The 20,535-nt window shown below is 34.8% G+C and overlaps 2 protein-coding genes and 1 pseudogene across 6 annotated transcripts; 2 read left to right on the top strand and 1 right to left on the bottom strand.

Moving 5' to 3' along the window:
• The first annotated feature begins 249 nt into the window (after positions 1-249).
• On the top strand, positions 250-9,061 carry LOC104791801 (uncharacterized). Of its 4 annotated transcripts, none has more exons than XR_015559297.1 (8): positions 250-413; positions 519-3,751; positions 3,927-4,195; positions 4,278-4,838; positions 4,927-7,320; positions 7,591-7,703; positions 8,039-8,119; positions 8,678-9,061. XR_015559297.1 is itself a non-coding variant. In XM_087453467.1 (5 exons), the coding sequence occupies exons 2-5, from the start codon at positions 530-532 to the stop codon at positions 7,289-7,291; spliced, it is 6,417 nt and encodes a 2,138-aa protein (XP_087309593.1). In that variant the 5' UTR covers positions 250-413; positions 519-529; the 3' UTR covers positions 7,292-7,474. The 4 variants fall into 4 exon arrangements, 1 of the variants encoding a protein (XP_087309593.1); XR_015559296.1 differs by having other exon boundaries at positions 7,544-7,703; XR_015559298.1 differs by lacking the exon at positions 7,591-7,703.
• Positions 9,062-12,676: 3,615 nt separating this feature from the next.
• Positions 12,677-13,828, bottom strand: LOC104791800 (uncharacterized). The gene is made up of 4 exons (XM_010517771.3): positions 13,518-13,828; positions 13,209-13,355; positions 12,910-13,110; positions 12,677-12,811 (listed from the first exon to the last, which is right to left on the bottom strand). The coding sequence occupies exons 1-3, from the start codon at positions 13,740-13,742 to the stop codon at positions 12,916-12,918; spliced, it is 567 nt and encodes a 188-aa protein (XP_010516073.1). The 5' UTR covers positions 13,743-13,828; the 3' UTR covers positions 12,677-12,811; positions 12,910-12,915.
• Positions 13,829-18,205: 4,377 nt separating this feature from the next.
• On the top strand, positions 18,206-20,502 carry LOC104791799 (exocyst complex component EXO70H1 pseudogene; annotated as a pseudogene). The gene has a single exon (XR_015559295.1). The product of XR_015559295.1 is annotated as an exocyst complex component EXO70H1 pseudogene (transcript).
• Positions 20,503-20,535: the final 33 nt, after the last annotated feature.

The following is a 20,535-nucleotide window of genomic DNA, read 5'->3' as shown; positions in this document are numbered from 1 at the left end:
CTGTAAATATATGATGAGCGTAATGTTGAGCCGTATAAAGTTAAAGTAATCATACATCACTGGCGATATATCCTCTGTTTTTCGTCATCCTGAAAACCTAACAAATTCTTGAAGAGCTATCTATGTAACTGAAATCACCACTCAATCATACGTCTCAATCAACTGATTACTTGGCTTCGAGAAACAAGACGTGATCACAGGCTAAATCGAGTTGTATGTAAACTAGACGTGATGAATATTTTCCCAGTTGTATAAATCAGGCCCATTAAAACTTAAGTGAGGCCCAATTATTTTCAGTTGAAAGATTTGATTTTGAAGGTGGTCGTCTCCGCCGCGTCGCCTCTTAGGTTAGTCACTGGTTTATTGCTCCGGGCTCCGAATAAGCCCTCTCGTTCACTTAGCCGCTTTTCCCGGTATGATCTTTATTTTGTTTTTCCATGTTTTCTGATTCCTTCTTTTACTTTGGATACAAAAAGTTTCAATTTTTTATCGTTTCTCTGTATTTTTTTTCCCCTCAGCTCACTGAAATATGTCTGCAAAGTGGCGAGCTCTGCAGCATCGTCATCGTTACACTTACAGTGCTGTCTTGTTCCCGAGCTCGTTCACTGCTTCCTTGAGCCAATCTAGTTTGTTTCAGTCTTGTCCCAAGTTTTACTCTAACATTGAAGAGTTGGTTTCGTTGAATTCAATCTACGCGCAAGTTAATCACGCCAAGAAAATTGTTGCTTCGTTCGGAGAGGTACTCGCAAAGACCAATGAGAATGAAGGAGGCGAGAGAGAGGCAGTTTTTGTACGGGAAGCTATTAGGTTTTACTTGGAGGTTTTATTCATGGAGAACTCTTTGCCTCTACATAAGACCCTTGTTTCAGCCTTGGCTAAAACTAGTAAGTTTCATTCAGTCATAAGTTCATGTTTTAAGGAGCTTTGTGATGACTATGGCGGTTTGGAAGATGGTGGGAATCGATTCTGTGTGTCTAGAGTTGCTTTGTCAGTGATGGGTATGCCAAAGTTGGGATATTTGGTTGATATAATTGAAGATTGCGCGCTTTTGGTGGGTCATGATATTGTTTCAGGGCTGAATGGTATAATACTAGACACTGAAGCTTGTGATAGGCCTCCTCCCACTGTTATGGAGCAGTGCCAAGAGGCTTTGTCTTGCTCGTATTACTTGTTTCAGCGGTTTCCTTTGAAATTTAAGGGTTTAGCTGGGGAAGATGCAAGTTTTATGGAGGGTGTTTTGGCTGTTCAACTAAGCATTTTGAAGTCGTCGGCGTTTTCTAGGGACTGTTATGTGGCTGCTGGTGTGAGTTTCTGCGCTGCTCTACAGGTCTGTCTTAAAGACGAAGAGCTCGGAATGTTTATAGCGCAAGGTATATTTTGCTGGAGTAGTGTCGTTGGATTGACTGATATTGTTAGCAAAATTCCATTTGCCGGGGACATTTGTTCTGAGATCTGCAGTTTTTCATCTTTGAGTAGACTCTGTTTGATCCGAGGCATTCTTACTACAGTTTCTAGGGGTATTCTAGTTTCATCTTTTGCTCAGTTGAGTAACAGTGACTGTGATCACAGAACTATTCTGTATGACGGAATTTTGCTGGAACTTTGTGATTTATGCGAGAACCCCATTGACAGCCATTTAAATTTTCACGCGCTAACTGTGATGCAGATTTGCTTGCAACAGATCAAGACATCTATGTTAACTGATTTATCAGAAGATTATGATCTAATGCCAGACAGCATGACAGCTCGAGTACTCAGAATTATATGGAACAACTTGGAGGACCCTTTGAGCCAGACAGTCAAACAAGTCCATCTCATGTTTGACCTCTTACTAGACATCCAAACCACGGTTCACCAGACGGATGATAAAGTGGGAATAAGGGGGTCTTTGCTTAAAATTGTCAACTATCTTCTTCGTTTAGGATCACGCTGTAAGGGAAGGTACGTTCCGTTGGCATCCTTGACAAGACGGTTAGGGGCTAAGACGTTGATGGATATGAGCCCTAACCTGTTGTTCGAGATGGCAAATGCATATATTGATGATGATGTCTGCTATGCTGTAACATCATTTTTGAAATGTTTCCTTGAAATGTTGCGTGATGAAAGCTGGGGGAGCGAAGGTGTTGACCAGGGTTATGCACGTTATCGAGAACATTGTTTGCCTCCTTTCCTTTACGGGCTTGCTTCTGGCATGTCGAAACTTAGGTCCAATCTAAATACTTATGCAGTACAAGTTTTGCTAGAATTGGATGTAGACAGTATATTTCTTTTGCTTGCGTATATATCTATTGGGCCGAGTGAGGAGGAGACCAAGCTAAACTATACTGAGTTGAGTAACATGAGTATGGAACTGACAGTCGAACAGAAAGTGGTTGTTTTAGTATCATTGCTGAAAGTTTGTCGAACACTTGCATTCCTTGAAGGGGATATTGAACAAAAAAGAAGTACTGATGGATTTGCAATTGTCCAAATTAAGGGTGTTGAGTTAAAAGTACCCATTGAGTGGCTGAAAATGGCCTTAACCCATGTTGATGAGTCTGTTCGCGTGGATGCTGCAGAGACACTCTTCTTAAACCCCAAGACTGCTAGACTTCCATCCCCCTTAGAGCTTTATCTAATGAAGGAGGCTGTTCCCTTGAACATGAGGTCATCTTCTACAGGTTTTCAAATGAAGTGGACCAGTTTGTTCAGGAAATTTTTTTCTCGGGTCCGTACGTCGCTGGAAAAGCAGTATAAGCATGGGAGCTTACAACCACTTAAAAGCGACGGAAATGCAGTTCTACGAGCAGAGAGTTTGTTCAAGTTTATGAGGTGGTTGAGTTCCTTTTTGTATCTATCTTGCTACCCTTCTGCCCCTTACAGGAGAAAAATAATGGCAACGGAACTTCTACAAATCATGATTGAAGTCTGGCCTGTTGTGGCTTCTAAGGATCCCACTTCTCATCAAGGCCATCTTTACCCATACTGTGATATTGTCACTTCACATGATTCAACGTTATTGCTGGTTGGATCAATTGTTGATAGTTGGGACAGGCTTAGGGAAAATTCTTTCCGTATTTTGCTTCATTATCCAACTCCATTTACTGGCGTTTCAAGTGAAGACATGGTTCAGAACATTATTCCTTGGGCCAAACACCTAGTCTGCAGTCCAAGGGTTAGAGAGAGTGATGCAGGTGCGTTGACTCTAAGGCTCATCTTTAGAAAGTACGTATTGGACCTTGGATGGATAGTCAAGGTTTCCACTAATGTTTTTTGTTGTGAAAAAGAGTGTGAAAGCATAAATGGTCTTTATCAGAACTCTAAACCCAAGTATCCTGTGATTGAGTATATCAAATCACTTATTCATTGGCTTGATGTTTCTGTGATGGAGGGAGAGCGTGATCTCTCTGAAGCATGTAAGAACAGTTTTGTTCATGGGGTATTACTGGCTTTGCGTTATACATTTGAGGAATTGGATTGGAACTCTAACGCAGGGTTAAGTATGTCAGAGATGAGAAAAGAACTAGAAAAGCTTCTTAAACTGGTGACGCGAATAACTACACTAGCACTGTGGGTGGTTTCCGCAGATGCTTTGAGTTTGCCTGAGGATATGGATGACATAATAGAAGATGATGGTTTCTTGTCAAATGTTCAAGATGATGCTGCCGCTGTTCTCTCAGAGGAACACAAGAGTACTTTTCCAAAACCTGTGCATGAAACAATACAATCAGAACAGGTAGTTATGGTTGGTTGCTGGCTCGCTATGAAGGAGGTATTGATTCTATCATCTTTCTGATAATTGTCCTTACTTTGGCATCAATTTTTTGTGTTTTCATTTTTCATAATACTTTTCTCGACTAGCAGAGTTATTCATCCTGAAATGGAGAATATTGCATTTTATTAGTTTTCTAATTAAAATCCTGATATAAACTAGTTTCTTTCTTCAGGTGAGTCTTCTTTTGGGAACCATCATTAGAAAAATTCCATTACCTACCTGTAGCCTTAGACCTTTAGAAAATGGAGATTCAGCTTCTGCAGCCCCCAGTGATTCAGTGATTGAAAATTCTGAATTACTGCTTGATCTAAAGCAACTTGAAAAGATTGGAGACCACTTCTTGGAAGTACTTTTGAAAATGAAGCACAATGGTGCGATAGATAAGACAAGAGCTGGATTTACAGCTTTGTGCCACCGTTTATTATGTTCTAATGATCCAAGGTATGTTTTTAAGCTTCCCGTGTATCCTTGGTTCTTGTTTTTCACTTCACTAACATATTGTGTTTGTTCTTTCTTTTCGTAGACTTTGCAAGTTAACAGAATCCTGGATGGAGCAACTTATGGAAAGAACTGTGGCGAGAGGACAAACAGTGGACGATGTGTTAAGAAGAAGTGCAGGAATTCCCGCTGCATTTATTGCTCTTTTCCTCTCAGAATCGGAAGGTTCACCAAAGAAACTTCTCCCACAGGCGCTTAGGTGGCTAATAAGTCTTGCAGAGAAACCTCTCTTGGATCCCATGGAACAGAAAGGTTCTAAACATATGGTTGAGGAGGTCAATTCTTCTGATATGCATTCAAGTGAGAATCTTTCAAAGGTCCGTGATGAAGGAGTCGTTCCAACGGTGCATGCGTTCAATGTTCTCAAAGCTGCTTTCAACGACACCAACTTGAGCACTGATACTTCTGGGTTTTCGGCGGAGGCTATGATTGTTTCAATAAGATCCTTCTCTTCACAATATTGGGAGGTCAGAAACAGTGCCACACTTGCATATACTGCCTTGGTCCGTCGAATGATTGGATTCCTTAATGTTCAAAAACGTGTATCTACCCGTCGTGCCTTGACTGGGCTTGAATTTTTTCACAGGTATGTCTATAAGATCCTCCCCTGAATATATATTTGACAATGCATATGTTTTCATCCAGTATTTATTGTTATGTTGGGTTTCTTGAAGGTACCCCTTGTTGCACCCTTTCATATACAGTGAACTAAAGACAGCAACTGATTTACTTGACACATCTGGTCCATCTGATTCAAACCTCGTAAATCTTGTTCATCCGAGTTTATGGCCCATTCTGATTCTTTTATCTAGGCTTAAGCCTTCACCCATTGCAAGTGAAACTGGAGATGACCTGGACCCGTTCGTTTTCATGCCCTTTATAATGAAATGCTCTACTCAAAGAAATCTCCGTGTTCGTGTTTTGGCATCACGTGCTCTAGTAGGTCTTGTTTCCAATGAGAAACTCCAAAGTGTTCTGCTCCAAATTGCCTCAACTTTACCTTCTAATGTGGCCCAAGGTGGTTCCTTCAATTATCTTCATGGAATTTTGTTGCAACTTGGTAATCTCCTAGATACAAATTGTAGAGACCTCGCTGATGACTCTAAGAAGGATCAGATTATTGGAAAATTGATCAATGTCCTTTCAAAATGCACATGGATGGCTTCTCCATTGACGTGTCCATGCCCGATCCTCTGTACATCATTTTTGAGAGTGCTTGATCATATGCGAGTTATTGAAAGAGCAAGCTCTGAAAGCAAAAATCTAAGGGACATCTACAAATTGCATCTGGATCTGTCTACAAATTGCCTGGATACAGATGCTTCTTATGGTTTCTCCTATTATGACCCTTCAATCGCTGATGTTAGAGAACAGGCAGCTGTATCTTATTTTGGTTGCATATTTCAACCATCTGATGAAGCAGCGGAAGTTTTCCAGATTACTCAAAGACCAAATCTACTACGATTGCAGAAAGTTCCTGAAGCTTCAGATTATCCTGACCTTAATGAAAGGTTCCTTCGTTGTTTATCTGATCAATCATATGAAGTTCGTCTTGCAACACTGAAGTGGCTTCTGCAGTTTCTGAAGTCAGAAGATTCCAGTTTCTCAGAGTCAAGCAGTATTTGGAACTGGGCGAAAAATAGTCTCCAGGTGGTATTATTAGAGCTCTTGGACAATGAGAAAAACCATAAATGTGAGAACTACATTCTAAAGATTCTCTTCCAGTGGAATCTGCTTATGTTCAAAAAATCATCTAAAGGGGAATCTGTTGAAGGCATTTACGTTGGTTCGTTGAACTATGATTTGGTGCTTCATCTTTGGGGCAGGCTGACTTCTCTATATGAGAGCACACGACGTGCTAAAATCCGAGGTACACTCATGTGTTGCCTGGCAATTTGTGTGAAGCATCTCACAGGTTTGTTCTTTCACAAAAACGATTCTGAAAAGGAAGAGGAATCAAGAAGGGGCTGCGTAATTGATTGTGTCTCCTACTTTGTCAACATGATCAAAGAGAAAAGCTTATCATCCGAGCAAGTGAATGGTCGCCATGCATCTGCAGAAGTTATTATAGCATCTGGTATACTGGAACAAGCCAAGATCGTAGGTCCTCTTGTCTTAAATCACCAAATTCCCTCTGAAAATATACCAAGCACATTTCAAAACGCTTGCAATGTATACGCATATCAAATTCTGGATATGTGGTTCACTTGCATCAAATTGTTGGAGGATGAAGATGATATCATCAGGTCAAAACTCGCTACGGATGTCCAGAAGTGTTTCTTCACTGCTATGGAAGTTCCTACTCAAGTAGATAAAGTCTTAGAACTGAGCTTCAACCATTTATCTTCTGTCTTTGGGCACTGGAACGAGTATTCACAATATCTCTCGAAATGGGTCTTCAACACTGCAGATTACTCACCCCCACCAAAGGGAGGTAGTGATCTAGTTAGACGGGTTTTTGACAAAGAAATCGATAATCACCATGAAGAAAAGCTTCTAATCTTGCAGTTTGGCTGTTACCATCTACAGAAACTACCAATGAGTGACTTTCCCCTGGCACAACTACTCGACTGGAGGAGTAAATTCCACAATCAGTTGCTTTCTTTCGCTAAAGACCATATTAGTAAACAAAGAGAGAGCTGGGTAGGTGGTGTCGGGAACCACAAGGATGTGTTTTTGCCACTCTATGGTAATCTCCTCGGTCTCTACGTCTTCTCCAACTGCATAATCAGATTCTCAACTGACAGCAATGACAAGAAAGCTCTGTGTTCTGATATGATTGAACTTGGGGGTGCACTTAAACCCTTTTTGAGGAACCCCCTGGTGTGTAACATGTTCCGAGTAGTTGTCAGATTACATCAGAACTTACTGGATGATTCACTGGATGATTCTTTGGTGGACTTAGCTACTGTTCTTTCTGGAGAGATATGGGAAGGTTTTGATCCATATTTTCTTCTCACTGATGGAGAAATCAAAGTCGAATCTTTCGTCTCAGTTGAAAGATCTAATGGCGTAGCTTGCTCTCCTCAACGTCCCTAAGGTCACACACCGAAGAAGCTCTCTAAGATGTATGTTCTCACCTCTCTCTTACGGAAACATTAGATTTATTGCGTTCATTAATGATGTTGAATTTTGTATTCTGGGTTTACAATATTTAAAAATGAACCCACAGTTTGTCTTGTCTGCGCGATATATCAATAAGTGTTTTCAAAGGAAAAGAAAGTTACCTGTAATCTATTTAAACCAAAGATCTTCTTGGCTTAGACTTTTATCCATCTTCCTACGTCTCAGTTCTAAAGTCACGATGTATATGAATTGGGTCTTTTGCGTTGTTGAAGTGGTGAAGAATTTAATTGCACAAGTGCGAAACAAAAGTCTTCTCTCTTAGGGAGAAGCATACAAGAATAACAAGTTGTTGCCACTGGCCCAAGAAGACTAATTAAGCAACCAGGTACTTTATGTGATCGATTAGTGTTATTAGTGTTCTTGTATAAGTTAGGGTTCTTGGATAAATGCGAAATTAGTGTTATTTGAATCAACAAGTAGGTTATTTCTTTGTTAGTAGTCATGAATTTGATTTCGGTTTCTTTGAATTTAAATTCTATAATTTGATTTTGTTGTCTCAGTTTGTTTGATATTGTATCGAATTTACTTTAAGCTGTCTATGTATTGTGTTTGAATTTGTCTTGAATTTGATTATGTTGTTTCCATTGTCTTTTGTTTCTTTGATTGGTTTAGCTTATTGTACAAATATAGCTCACAGTTCTTTGTGGAATTTTATTGCAGCTTGGTTCTACTACAGTTGGAGTAAAGACTAAAGAATGAGTTGTGCTTGTTGTGAAGAAGTGTATCACTTCACCGTTGCTGGTATGGTTTTTAACATTGAATTCTCTGGATTAGTGTCATTGTGGATTAGGTGAAGACTTAATTATTTTTGGGTGGTAAATGCTTTGACATTGACATTTAGCTGCATCGATTATCAACTGGTTATTAGTGTGTATGCACAATGTCTTTTCTCTGATAAATATTGTGTAGTTTGGTGATTAGTTAATCCGTTAATATGTCATTGATTGCTTTTTTTTTTTGGTCAAAATATGTCATTGATTGCTAAAACCACTAACCAACACTTAAAAAAATAAACCTCTTGTTATATACTTATGATTTATATAAGTTGACTGTTGGTTGTAAACTTGAATCGGTCCTTTAATGTTCTGTGAATGCTTGAAAATTTCAACTGACATGTTGGCGGATCCTTGTATGGTTCTGTTCTAATAATGTCTCAATCGGTTATGTTGTTGTTTGTGTTCTCCTCTTGTGGCTCAGTTTCTTGCATTGTTGTTTGTGTTCTCCTCTTGTGGCTCAGTTTCTTGAATTGTGTTTGTTTTCTCAATCGGTTATGTTGATGTCTGTGGAATTTTTTTGCAGGGATTATTGACTGCTTCTGATGATCTCGTATGGTGAGCCATTAATGTAGAGTCCACAACACAAGGGCTATGTTTCATAATACGAGATCTCTCATCTCACAACTTTGTATGTGTTATTCACTTGATTGTGTTACTAGTGTTGAGTTTTCAAAAATTCAAATTTTTAGAACCAAATGGTTCTACCATTGGAGCAAAAGAAAACTTTTAGAATCTCATGTATCTAAACTTTCTTTTTGCATTATTTCTATTGTTTTTAACAAAAAATTTTAGAACCATTAGGTTCTACCGTTGGAGATGCTCTTAATATCTCTTGTACGTTTTTCTTCAAAAAAAGAAGACTGCGATAATATTTGCCGATTAATAAGACTCTCGCGTCGTCAACTAATCTTCAATTGTACCTCCTCCATATATATATATATGCTGATATATATATATATATATATATATGCTGTATTGAATTTTCTATTCCATGATTTAATAAACGTTTGGTAGCATAATTAATGCTATCAGATATATTCTAACTTCTTCTTCTATTTCTTTTTTCTTAACTCCAAGATAGGATATTCTAAAAATACAATTTAGTTTTCTCCAACATACATTTACTTCAACTTTATATAGTAACCCATTCCTTGTTTTGTTAGCAATTTATCAACGAGCATTAATCATGTACAACGAGATTCATGGTATCTACTTCCAGGAAAAAAGGGAAAACGTGTCAAACATTTTCATCTGTCCTATGTACGGAAAGTGCGGAAAAGTAAGGTACGGGTGACAGGAGAGTGACTACGTACGTACTCACCTGACGGCAAACATAACAAGGGAAATACTGAGAAACATTCATGTTAAGCGTCATGAATCATACTCATGATATACTCATATACATGGAGACACACACACACACACATGTATTCGTGTGGTGAACCGTGAACAATATGATTATTATACTCTTTATCTTATTTCTATTACTATTCTTTTTTTTTTTTGGCAAACATTTTTATATTATTATTCTATGTATTATGTAGAATTTAAACTACGTTTCAGATTTTTGTTTCTACTTTCATTATTCCCACACGTACGACATTTTTCATTCTATAAATGGTTCGTTCATATGATGACGTCAATTCCATATTTTGTTTCGTTCATATGCATATTAAGACGAGCATTTATATCTTGTCTGGACTTGCTTTATACTTAGTTTGTTTCTTATGTTGACAAGTAGGTTGGCAAAGAAGAAAATGGAAAATAAGTCATGTGGATATCATTATCAAAAAGAAACAAAAACAAAAGAATCATGTGGATGTGATATTTTTATAGAGCTATTTTCAATAAAAGTATAAAAAAATGAAGGTTTCACTTCCATAACCCTTTTCTGTATCATTTTTCTCTCTATCAAATTAATACTAAATATACTAAACATATATAGCTGTAAATAAGCAAATACTTAAGGGAAAACATTGATTTCTATTAAGTATTGATTAATCTTTATATATAAGTACTTCAGTTCTCAAAAACTTAATCTAACTAGTCAGATATATAGCTGATCTTAAATACCCAGTACAGAAGATACAATTACAATTTTGGTAAATAATCAAATTTAAACCATTCTTTTTTTTGTGTGTGTTTGCCAACAAATAAAAACCAGTTATTTACAGAGATGTACAAACTGATCTCATATTTATTTTAGGAGGGGTTATATAAGATCAATGATTTGCAGATAAATTGTCTATGTTTGATTTATTTTTGTTAAGATTTAAACTTCCGATAAAATGACTTCATGCGTACGGATTCAAAAAATTTGTGTTCTGCTTTGGATTGTTCTACGAAATATCATTAGTTAATTTCACCGAAATACTTTTAACTATCGAGTCTTAATACTACAATATATATATATATATATATATATATATATATGTGTGTGTATCATCAATTCTAGTTATGTTAAAATTGACAAAAGAAATGGTAATTATGAAAAATATATTATTAAAGGTGACGATCGAGTAATTTTTGTGTCATATTCGTGTTAATTAATACAATATTTACAAAATGATGAAAATGTTTAAAAACAATTTTTAAATATTAGAAAATGGGATTCATTAAAAATGCAAATGGTACGTAAGCTTTGACATTACATCACACACTCATATACTGTCATACATACCAACCCTAAATGGCAAAATCTTCATCTATTTCTCTCGTTATAAACACATACGTAACCTTTGAACATTGCATCATTTCTCTCTTCTGCTTCTCTTTTATCCTTGCCTTTTTCATTCTCTTCTTCCTCTCTTCTCTCTGAAATCTCTGGTAAGATATTTCTTATACTTTCTTTCTCACTGTTTCGTATTTCACATTCTACATTTTCGTTTATATTTATGTTCTTTAACTTGTGGACGACTGACTGTATATTTTTCTTTTTTTACCTCCAAGTCTTCTTTATTCTCCTTCCTTCTCTCATTTCTGAAATTTCCGGTGAGAATTTTTTTTTCTTTTTTTTTGCTTAATTTTACTTCTTTCTTTCTTTCCCAGTTTCCTGCATTTCATCACATTCTTCATTTTCCATTTTCTGTTTTAATGCCTTCTAAGTTGTATAAATTTTAGGTCTTGTCTATCAAAAATATATATTTTAGTTTCTTGAAAAGATAAACTTCTACGTACGAATAAATAAAATAGAATGCTTGCATTTTTACATTCTTACATAATTTTGTACTCTACAAAGATTGCACCTTTATATATATACGGAACAAATGTCTGAATTTTTTCGTGTGATATAAACTATGAGTATAAGGATTCATACAAAATGGACATCGGAGGTAGGAAAGACAAAAACAATGAAAAGGAAGATAAGAAGGTAGAAAAAATTATATTGTTAATTATATTTACATTATACTTTCATTTCAACATTTTAAAATAAGTTACCTAAATGATTTATTGATTTTTTTAATCAGGATAAAAGTGAGGGAAAGAAAATTGTTGACGAAGATCGTATCCCTAGGAACAAAAACTATTTGGTAATATATACATAATACATATATATATATATATGTTTATATGATTTGTTAATTAATATCGCTAATTGTATTTATGTTTTAATGTTGTTAGGAGAAAGAGAAGCTAAAAGGGAAACAAATAAAAGTTTCAGATGATGGAGAGGTACGTAATACTACTTTTAATCTATGTAATATAACTTAAATATAATATAATTCAGTATGTTGTTTTGTTTCTCTATATTGATATATTTACTTATAGGATGTTCTTGATCACTGGTATTGGGGAAAGTTCTTGGGCATCGTGAGTAATGTACTGAAGCAAGAAGAGTATCGTAAGTGTGACTTATTATATCAAGGCTTATGATTATTATAAAAGTAACTAATAACATTGTGCCTAATAAGATATTGGATCATGATTTTTTCTAGCGAGTTGTTGGGCAATCGCTTTCATACGGTGTATCGAAGCGTTATTCAATATCGGCAAACGGATTGAAGAGCAACGTTCATTTTCTATACAACATCTACTCAACAATGTGCCACATAAGTCACATGGACTGGAAAGTGCCGAATATCTTCGAAGCTTCATTCGTAACAACGGTGTAATGGAGGAAGGGTTTGCTCATTTTCACAGAGAAAATAGGAGAGGGAGAGGTTCAATATTCTGTCAAGTTTATTATGGGGTGAAGAAAGGTTACCCACAGAGAAAGAAGTAAACAAGTTACCAAATAAAATATCACTGCGATTATATTTATATCACATCTTTAAAATATTCTGAACAACAATAAGTATAACTATGGATATCAATAATAAGCTTGTCTTTCTTTTTTCTTTTTCTTTTTAGAACCAAATGTCTTTTATGAAAACAAGGTTTCAGTATTCGTTTAAGACTCTTTTGGATGGTGGTACTCTCAACAGACTTAGTATAAGAAAAATCTCCATTTTACATCATCTAACGAGTGGTGTCATGGCACTAATTAGTCTAATTTTACCATTTTTCACTGGCGATATCATGATTTAGATAAACATATTTAAGTAAAGATGTTAATGTTTACAGAGCATCAAACATTTACTGGTAATTAAGAGATTACATGAAATACATCAAATAAATTTTTATAAAAACGAGTCCAAGACGGTGAAGCCGGAGTCACCTGCATGCATCAAAAGTTGAACAATCAGTTAACCTCACAAGTTAAACAAACCGAGAGAAATATTAAACAAAATGAAAAAATATGTGTGTAAAGCTCACCAGCAATCAGTCTTGTGTTGGCCTTAGCCTGACCATAGCGACTGAAATCTCATCACCACATAGCTCCACCTTTGCTTGGTACCGTTTAGGTACTGAATCTGGTGATGAAACATCTTTCGCAGAAAATGTTATATAATACATAATACCTCTACATGGCGCTGTATTTGCACTCACATGCTCCACAAACTCAATTTTGCTTCCCTAGGAAAAAAAAAAGAAAAGAAAGATCAGTGATCAAAGATGGGGAAAAAAATCATCAGAAAGCTGAAAATATTATACGAAGAAGACCAAGGTCTGACAGATTCGTTGTTGTATACGTCAATGGCTGTCTGTGTAAGCAGTTTGAGCAACTCTTCCTTCCTCTGAGGTGGATGATAATGTTGTTCCCAGGCAAAATTGAAGGCAAAGAACTTGTAATCCAAGTTGTCCCAGTCCACATCAAACCCCTGAATATATGAAAATTGATTAAGCGTCCTCTTAAGGCCACTGTCAAGCAAACAGAACAAAAAAAAAAACAGAGTAACATGGTCCCTAGATCCGTTTTACAAAGTGAGTAACATGGTTCTTAGATCTGTCTTAACATCAACATAAGGCTAAATCACAAGTACCTCGCTTTTTTGAAACTGGTCGTAGAAGATATCGCACTGTCTCCTATACTCGGGATCCTTTAAGCTGCCTAGTGGGAGTAGTCTTTCGCCGGCGAAGAAGAAACCTGGCGGAGGCTCTGCCTTTACCTCTGTCTCTGCATCTTTCTCTACCGTCGGCTCATTTGGTAGTGGAGAATCGAACTCCGTCGAATCTCGGATTTGGAAGGAATCGGCATCACAAGCCATGGCCGAAAAAACCCTAGAAATGTCCTCTTCTTTGTTTTGGAGAATATATATGTGAAGCTGCGTTTTTTTTTTTTTTCATTTTAACCAAATCTTATATATATAAATATAAATATATCTATATATTTTACATACATACATAATAATTTTTGTCATATAAAAACCATTGTTCAACAAAGCGCTAGGCGGTATCTGGGCAGTGACCCAACGCCTAGCGCCTAGAATGCTTAGTCGGAGTCTAAACGATTTTTAAACGGTTTAGGCGTTTACAACATAAAACATTATATATAATTATATTAAAATATATGTTATAAAAATAAAAAATTTATAAATTATAAACAACGTTAAGAAAAATATATTTATTTAAGTTATATTAACAACATATAAATGTTTATAATTACATATATAGATATAAAACATAATAATTTAATTATATGTAATTTAAAAATCAAAAATAAATATTAAAATAAAATATATGTAATTTTAAGCGGGTTAGGCGGTCATCTAGGCGTCTGCTGAGCGCCTAGCGCCTAGACGGCGCCTAGGCGGCCGCCTAGACCGCTTTCTTGAACACTGATAAAAACAAGGTAAAATTACTAAAATATTCACAAATGCATTCATTAGCTTAAAGAAACTTTACATAATTAAATAGAAAAATCTTAACAATTATCCATGTTTTTTAGAAAATTATCTTATTTAACTTTCATATTTAATATACTAATAGATATTTTTCTAAATATAAAATTTAAAATTTGATTTGGAATTTATCATATAAGTTAAAAAATTATTTAGTTGATTTTTTAGCAAAATAGTTTAAAAATAAATCTTTTCTCATATTAAACAATTATATCCTCTTCTTTATTTCGGAGAATATACTGTTTTAATTTTTTTTAACCAAATCTTATATATATATATATATACATACATACTAATTTTTGTAATATAAAAAAAAAAGATAAAATTACTAAAAAAAATGTATTCATTAGCTTAAAGAAACTTTATTATTAAATAGAAAACTCTCAACAATTATCTAGGTTTTTTAAGAAAAATATTTTACTTAACTTTCATATTTAATATACTAATATTCCTATTTCTAATATTTTACATTTAATATATAATTTTAAAATAATTCAGTTGATTTATTAGCAAAATTGTAGTTTTAAAATAAATCTTTTCTATATTAAAATTATATGTATGTAGGCATGGGCATAATATCCAAACCTTTAGGATCCGGTATCGGAACCAGAATTCTAAAATATCCAAACAGCTCTTAAACCTCTTAATCAAAAATCCAAATCCAAATGTACCTTAAATTATCCATAATCATAGTTATTACTTATTACTAATAATTATATTTGATATTTTAGATATTTGTAGATATTTAAACGATTTTTATGTAAATTTAGGTAAATATCCAATATTTTTAGTTGTGAAGCTGCGTATTTTTTTTTCTTTTTCTTTTTAACCAAATCTTATATATATAAATATATATATATATATATATATATCTTACATACATACATACTAATTTTTCATATAAAAACAAAGTAAAATTACTAAAATATTCACAAATGCATTCATTAGCTTAAAGAAACTTTACATAATTAAATAGAAAAATCTCAACAATTACCCATGTTTTTTAGAAAATTCTTTTACTTAACTTTCATATTTAATATACTAATAGTTCTTTTTCTAAATATAAATAAAATTTGATTTGAAATTTATCATATAAAAATTATTTAGTTGATTTATTAGCAAAATAGTTTTAACATAAATATTTTCTCATATTAAATTTATATGTATATAATTTAACCAAGTATAGTATAACCATTTACCATATAAGAGACCTAAAGCTTATACATTAAAGTGTAGGCACGAGAATAATATTCAAATCCGAGTATCCGATATCCGAATCCAAACCAAAAAGTCTAACCCGAATCCAAATTCAGAATTTTAAAATATTCAAACAACTAAAAACGAAAACCCGAACCCAAACATGTACTATAATCTATAAATTATCCATAATAGTAATTATTACTAATAATTATATTTGTAGTAACCTAAGTGTTTTAACATTTGATTTTTTTATCCATAATAGTAATTATTACTAATAATTATATTTGTAATAACCTAAGTGTTTTAACATTTGAATTTTTGGATATTTTAGATATTTAAACTATTTTAATGTAAATTTAGATATATATCCAATATTTTTAATTATTTGGATATCTTCTAGTAGTTTGGATAAATTTGAATATAGAAATTATGATTTTTTGGAACTTACACTAATCCATATCCAAACCCAAAATATCCGATCTAAATCTGATCAAGAGTCAAGACCTAAATGGAACCTAAATGGAACCCAAATGGGCTATCCGTCTTTGATATTTTTATGGGTATTTTTATTTAAGCACAGGTAAGTAGGTAGCCCATACATTGTTCTCGAATCAATACAATAAAAGTTTGAACGTTTCTCACCTGGTGTTGATACCTAAGCTTTTTAAACTCTTCTAAGCATGACACATCATTAAAAACTTAATCCAATCAAATTATAACAATTAATACAACTAAGTCTTATGTTCCAATAAAAATCAATCTCCTTTACACGTCACTTTTTCTCCCTCCTCCCGATCAAGGCCGTGCCGCTATGTCAATCCTTCTCAAATCAATGATTGAAGTTGAAGTGAAGAAGAATTCGATCAGAAGAATTCGATCAGAAGAACAGATCCAAAAACGTTTATATGAAAAATCCTTAGGGTGCGTTTAAGGTTATAAAGGATCTTGAAAAAATGGAACTATAACGAATCCATACGAAGGAAGGATGGTTGGAGAAATACATTTGATTCTATCTATACTTTCTGTGAGGATATCATATTTAACAAAGTTAGTATTCGTCCCACCGTGTTTAGTATTTTGATTATTTGGTTGGCGACAATCAGTTGCATCTCTGATCTTAGACAAATATTTATCTGTAAATTAAAGTGTCAAAAGCATTGAAAATGAAAGTTTTGAAAGATTTCTTAAAGATTCTTAGTTCTAAAAAGCTTAGTCCGACAATATGATATCTGGCAAGGTTAGATCAAGATACGATCTGATCAAGGGGTTTCTTAAGGTTATTTGATTATTGATTCCATGTCTCAGTGAGATAATATAAAGTTTATTGTTATTACTCTAAATATCCTGTTTTAAATGTAAGATATTTAAATGGAATTTATTTTTAAATCTATTTGAAGACCGTATATTTTTATACATTTTTTTCAAGACATCAAACAAATAAATGCTCTAAAAATCACATGAAGCTTGTATATGGAATTTCAGTATAAGGCGTTCATCTCATGTATTGTTTTTCAAAAATGAGAGGCATATATCTGTTTGATTTAGTTATAGTTTTAAGGCGTAGCGCGGATGTCAACCTAGTTCAAACTAAATACCCATATGCACACTCTAGTCTCTGAGTCTAGCAGTATTTGGAACTGGGAGACAAAGATTATATTGTCAGATTTAAAATAAAATCTTGTGAGTTTGTTTGTAATCGAAGACGATGTGAGTAGAATAACTAAATTCCTTATGATTCGGTTCTAATCTAACCTAATCGTGAAATAATTTTGTCTATAATTTTAAAATATAAGAGAGAGTCGTAACAAAACGTAGACTAGCTTATAATGATTAAGCCAACTCACATACACAAGTCGTTGAAGCCAAAATGGGTTGAAATATATCATGTAAGCTCAGTTGACTTTGGTAAAACGAATAACAAACATGCGAATTGCTAATGACTCCGGTATGTATGGTATATATCTTTAATATCACAGTTTATCGAGTGCGTATATTTGACTTTTTCTTGCAAACTTGATCTTACTACCTAACATGCGAATGTCTTGTGTTTGTGTGCATATATGATATGTAATGTATTGGCAAAGTTGGAATATAAAATGTCATTGTTTTTTGGGTCAAGAATATAATAAGTAGTTAAGTACGTATCATCATCACTTTAGATCTTATTTTGGTCAAACGAAATGATATTAGATTTTATATAAGGCTAAAAAAATCAACTGAAATATTTTGTAGCACTTTTATCTTTAACTATTGAAATAAACATATAGCTGTTAGTTTAGAAGGACAGCGATAACAGATTATAATGTTATAAACTGAAATGCAGACGTTGACGGACACAAAACAAAAAATGAAATGCAGACACGCGTTTTTTCTAATAAGAGAACGCTGAATATTTAATCTAGAATTCGGACTTTTCTAGTGAAACTTCTACTAAAATACAAAATTTCGAAACAAGAAAGATACAAATATTACGAATGATGCTACAAAAAAGTCAAATTAATTGAAAATTTGATTAAAATAGATATATATAAAACTTATAAGTTGACAGATTGAAATGGTCAAATACTCCTAGACGTGTATATCAAAACTTTGTCGCCAAATTAAAATTTGTACTCTAGTTAATAAAAATAAAAATTAAGGAGTATATTATACATCAAAGTCAATAGTCTCTATATTAACAAATCACAATCACAGGTAAGCACATCTTCATCACTTTCAATCTCAAGAGTCAAGGACCAATCTCTCTATATATATAATTGTTAAATACCATATCTTCATTAATAAAATAGAAAGAGTAAAAGCCAAGTAACACCATTTTTGAAACCCTCCTCGTTTCCAATTCAGGAAAACGAAGGAGAATAGAGAGCTTCTTCTCCAATGGCGAAAATGGCGAAATTTTCTTTCTTCTCTTCCTCATCTCCTAAATATACTCCTTCTTCTCCTTCTTCATTCACTTCTTTCCCTGCTTCTCCTCTGAACCAGACTTTTACTCAGTCTATGGTTGAGGAAACCATGGAGAAAGCGGAATCTGTCATCAGAAAATGGGACCCTAATGCGCCTTCCTTCACTAAGATCGTCTCTCTGTTCAACCATAGTAGAAGAGAAGCCAAAGAGTTCATCAGATGTGTCCGCGATTTGCGCAGAGCGATGCACTTTCTTGTCTCTGAAGACTCTCAATCTCCAAAGCTTGCTCTTGCACAGACCTTGATGCAGATCGCCATGGCGAGACTCGAAAAAGAGTTCTCCCAGATATTATCTTCAAATAGAGACAAGCTTGATCCCGAATCAGTTTCCGGTCAATCCTCAACCTCCAGCAATTCTGAATTTGAAGATTTTATGGGATCTGACGACGACTATGACAGTGACAATGAGTTGAGGAAAGCTGGTGAATCGATCACTAAGGTAGAGAAAGCTGCAGCTGTGGTGATGTCTGACCTAAAGGCGATAGCCGAGAGTATGATCAGTTGTGGATATGGTAAAGAGTGCGTAAAGATTTATAAGCGGATCAGAAAATCGATCGTAGATGAAGGACTGAGCTTGCTCGGGATCGAAATCTACAAAGGCTCCAGATTTCACAGAATGGACTGGGTCACCCTCGAGCATATGATCAAGAACTGGATAAAAGCTGCAAAGATTGGCATTGCCACGCTCTTCCGTGGAGAAAAACTTCTTTGTGATCATGTTTTTTCTGCCTCTAATTCAACAAGAGAGTCGTGCTTTTACGAGATTGCAAACGAAGCAGCCACTAACCTTTTCAAGTTCCCTGAATTTGTTGCCAAGGAGAAAAAATCTCATGACAGGATCTTCCCGCTAATGGATCTGCAAGCTGCAATCTCTGATCTCTGGCAAGACATAGAGATGATATTCCACTTCGATGCAGTAGCTGGTGTGAAATCTCAGGCACTCACAACGCTGCAGAAACTAAAGGTCACAATCCACAATGCTCTCACGGAATTTGAATCAACCATTCAGAAGGATTCCACGAAAGCCCTTACACCTGGAGGAGGGATTCATAAACTGACACGATCAACAATGAGCTTCATCTCTTCCCTTTCTAAATACAGCTGTGTATTTTCTGAAATCCTTGCAGATCATCCAATCCCGAGAGACACCCGCCTGCTGGAATCTTATGTCAGAACTCCAATTTCGGAAGATGAACAACACAATCACGCACTCTCGGTCCATTTTGCTTGGCTTATCCTGGTTTTGCTATGCAAACTAGACACCAAAGCAGAACATTACAAGGATGTTTCTCTGTCTTACCTTTTCCTTGCTAACAACCTTCAGCTCATCACTGAAACGGTTCGTTCAACTCAACTGAGGGATCTCCTTGGAGATGATTGGCTCACTAACCATGAAGATAAACTCAGCGCCTATGCTGGGAATTATGAGATAGCAGCATGGTCCAATGTTTTCATGTCTTTACCAGAGGAACCCACAGACCTATCACCAGAGGAGGCCAAAATATATTTCAGAAAATTTCACACGGCATTTGAGGAAGCATATGTGAAACAATCATCACGAGTTGTACCAGATGCAAAACTTAGGGACGAACTAAAGGTTTCGATAGCAAAGAAACTTGTACCAGAATACAGAGAGTTTTACAGGAAGTACTTACCAATGCTCGGCCAGGAGAGAAATACTGAGATCCTGGTGAGGTTCAAGCCAGATAATTTGGAGAATTACATCTCCGATCTATTCCACGGAACACCAATTCATGCATCTTCTTCTTTTTCTTCATCTTCGTCTTCTTCGTCCTGGAAATCGCTTGGATGTGTTTCAGGCTGAGAGACTGGATCCATGGTTTTGGCTGAATGCTCCACTCTACATGATGTGAAATATAAAAAAATGTACGGCTACTTGTGTTTGCATTGTGTGTACAACAGAAAATGAGAACGAAAACAACATTGGGATTTTATTTACATAATTTCTACCGAGTTCGTCGTCTTCTACATCTAAG

Source organism: Camelina sativa, chromosome 6 (assembly GCF_030686135.1).
Source record: "Camelina sativa cultivar CO46 ecotype springtype chromosome 6, ASM3068613v1".
Lineage (NCBI taxonomy): Eukaryota > Viridiplantae > Streptophyta > Magnoliopsida > Brassicales > Brassicaceae > Camelina > Camelina sativa.
Note: the sequence above shows the minus strand (reverse complement) of the source record. Positions and strands in the feature narration are given on the sequence as shown.

What these genes read in the sequence shown, in the direction of transcription:
- LOC104791801 (XM_087453467.1), top strand. Translation starts at nt 530, where the DNA reads ATGTCTGCAAAGTGGCGAGCTCTGCAGCATCGTCATCGTTACACTTAC. An exon ending in GCTGGCTCGCTATGAAGGAG is followed by an intron (nt 3,752 to 3,926) that starts GTATTGATTCTA and finishes TTCTTTCTTCAG; the next exon opens with GTGAGTCTTCTTTTGGGAAC. An exon ending in TTATGTTCTAATGATCCAAG is followed by an intron (nt 4,196 to 4,277) that starts GTATGTTTTTAA and finishes TTCTTTTCGTAG; the next exon opens with ACTTTGCAAGTTAACAGAAT.
- LOC104791800 (XM_010517771.3), bottom strand. Translation starts at nt 13,742, where the DNA reads ATGGCTTGTGATGCCGATTCCTTCCAAATCCGAGATTCGACGGAGTTC. An exon ending in ACCAGTTTCAAAAAAGCGAG is followed by an intron (nt 13,356 to 13,517) that starts GTACTTGTGATT and finishes TCATATATTCAG; the next exon opens with GGGTTTGATGTGGACTGGGA. An exon ending in ACGTATACAACAACGAATCT is followed by an intron (nt 13,111 to 13,208) that starts GTCAGACCTTGG and finishes TTTTTTTCCTAG; the next exon opens with GGAAGCAAAATTGAGTTTGT.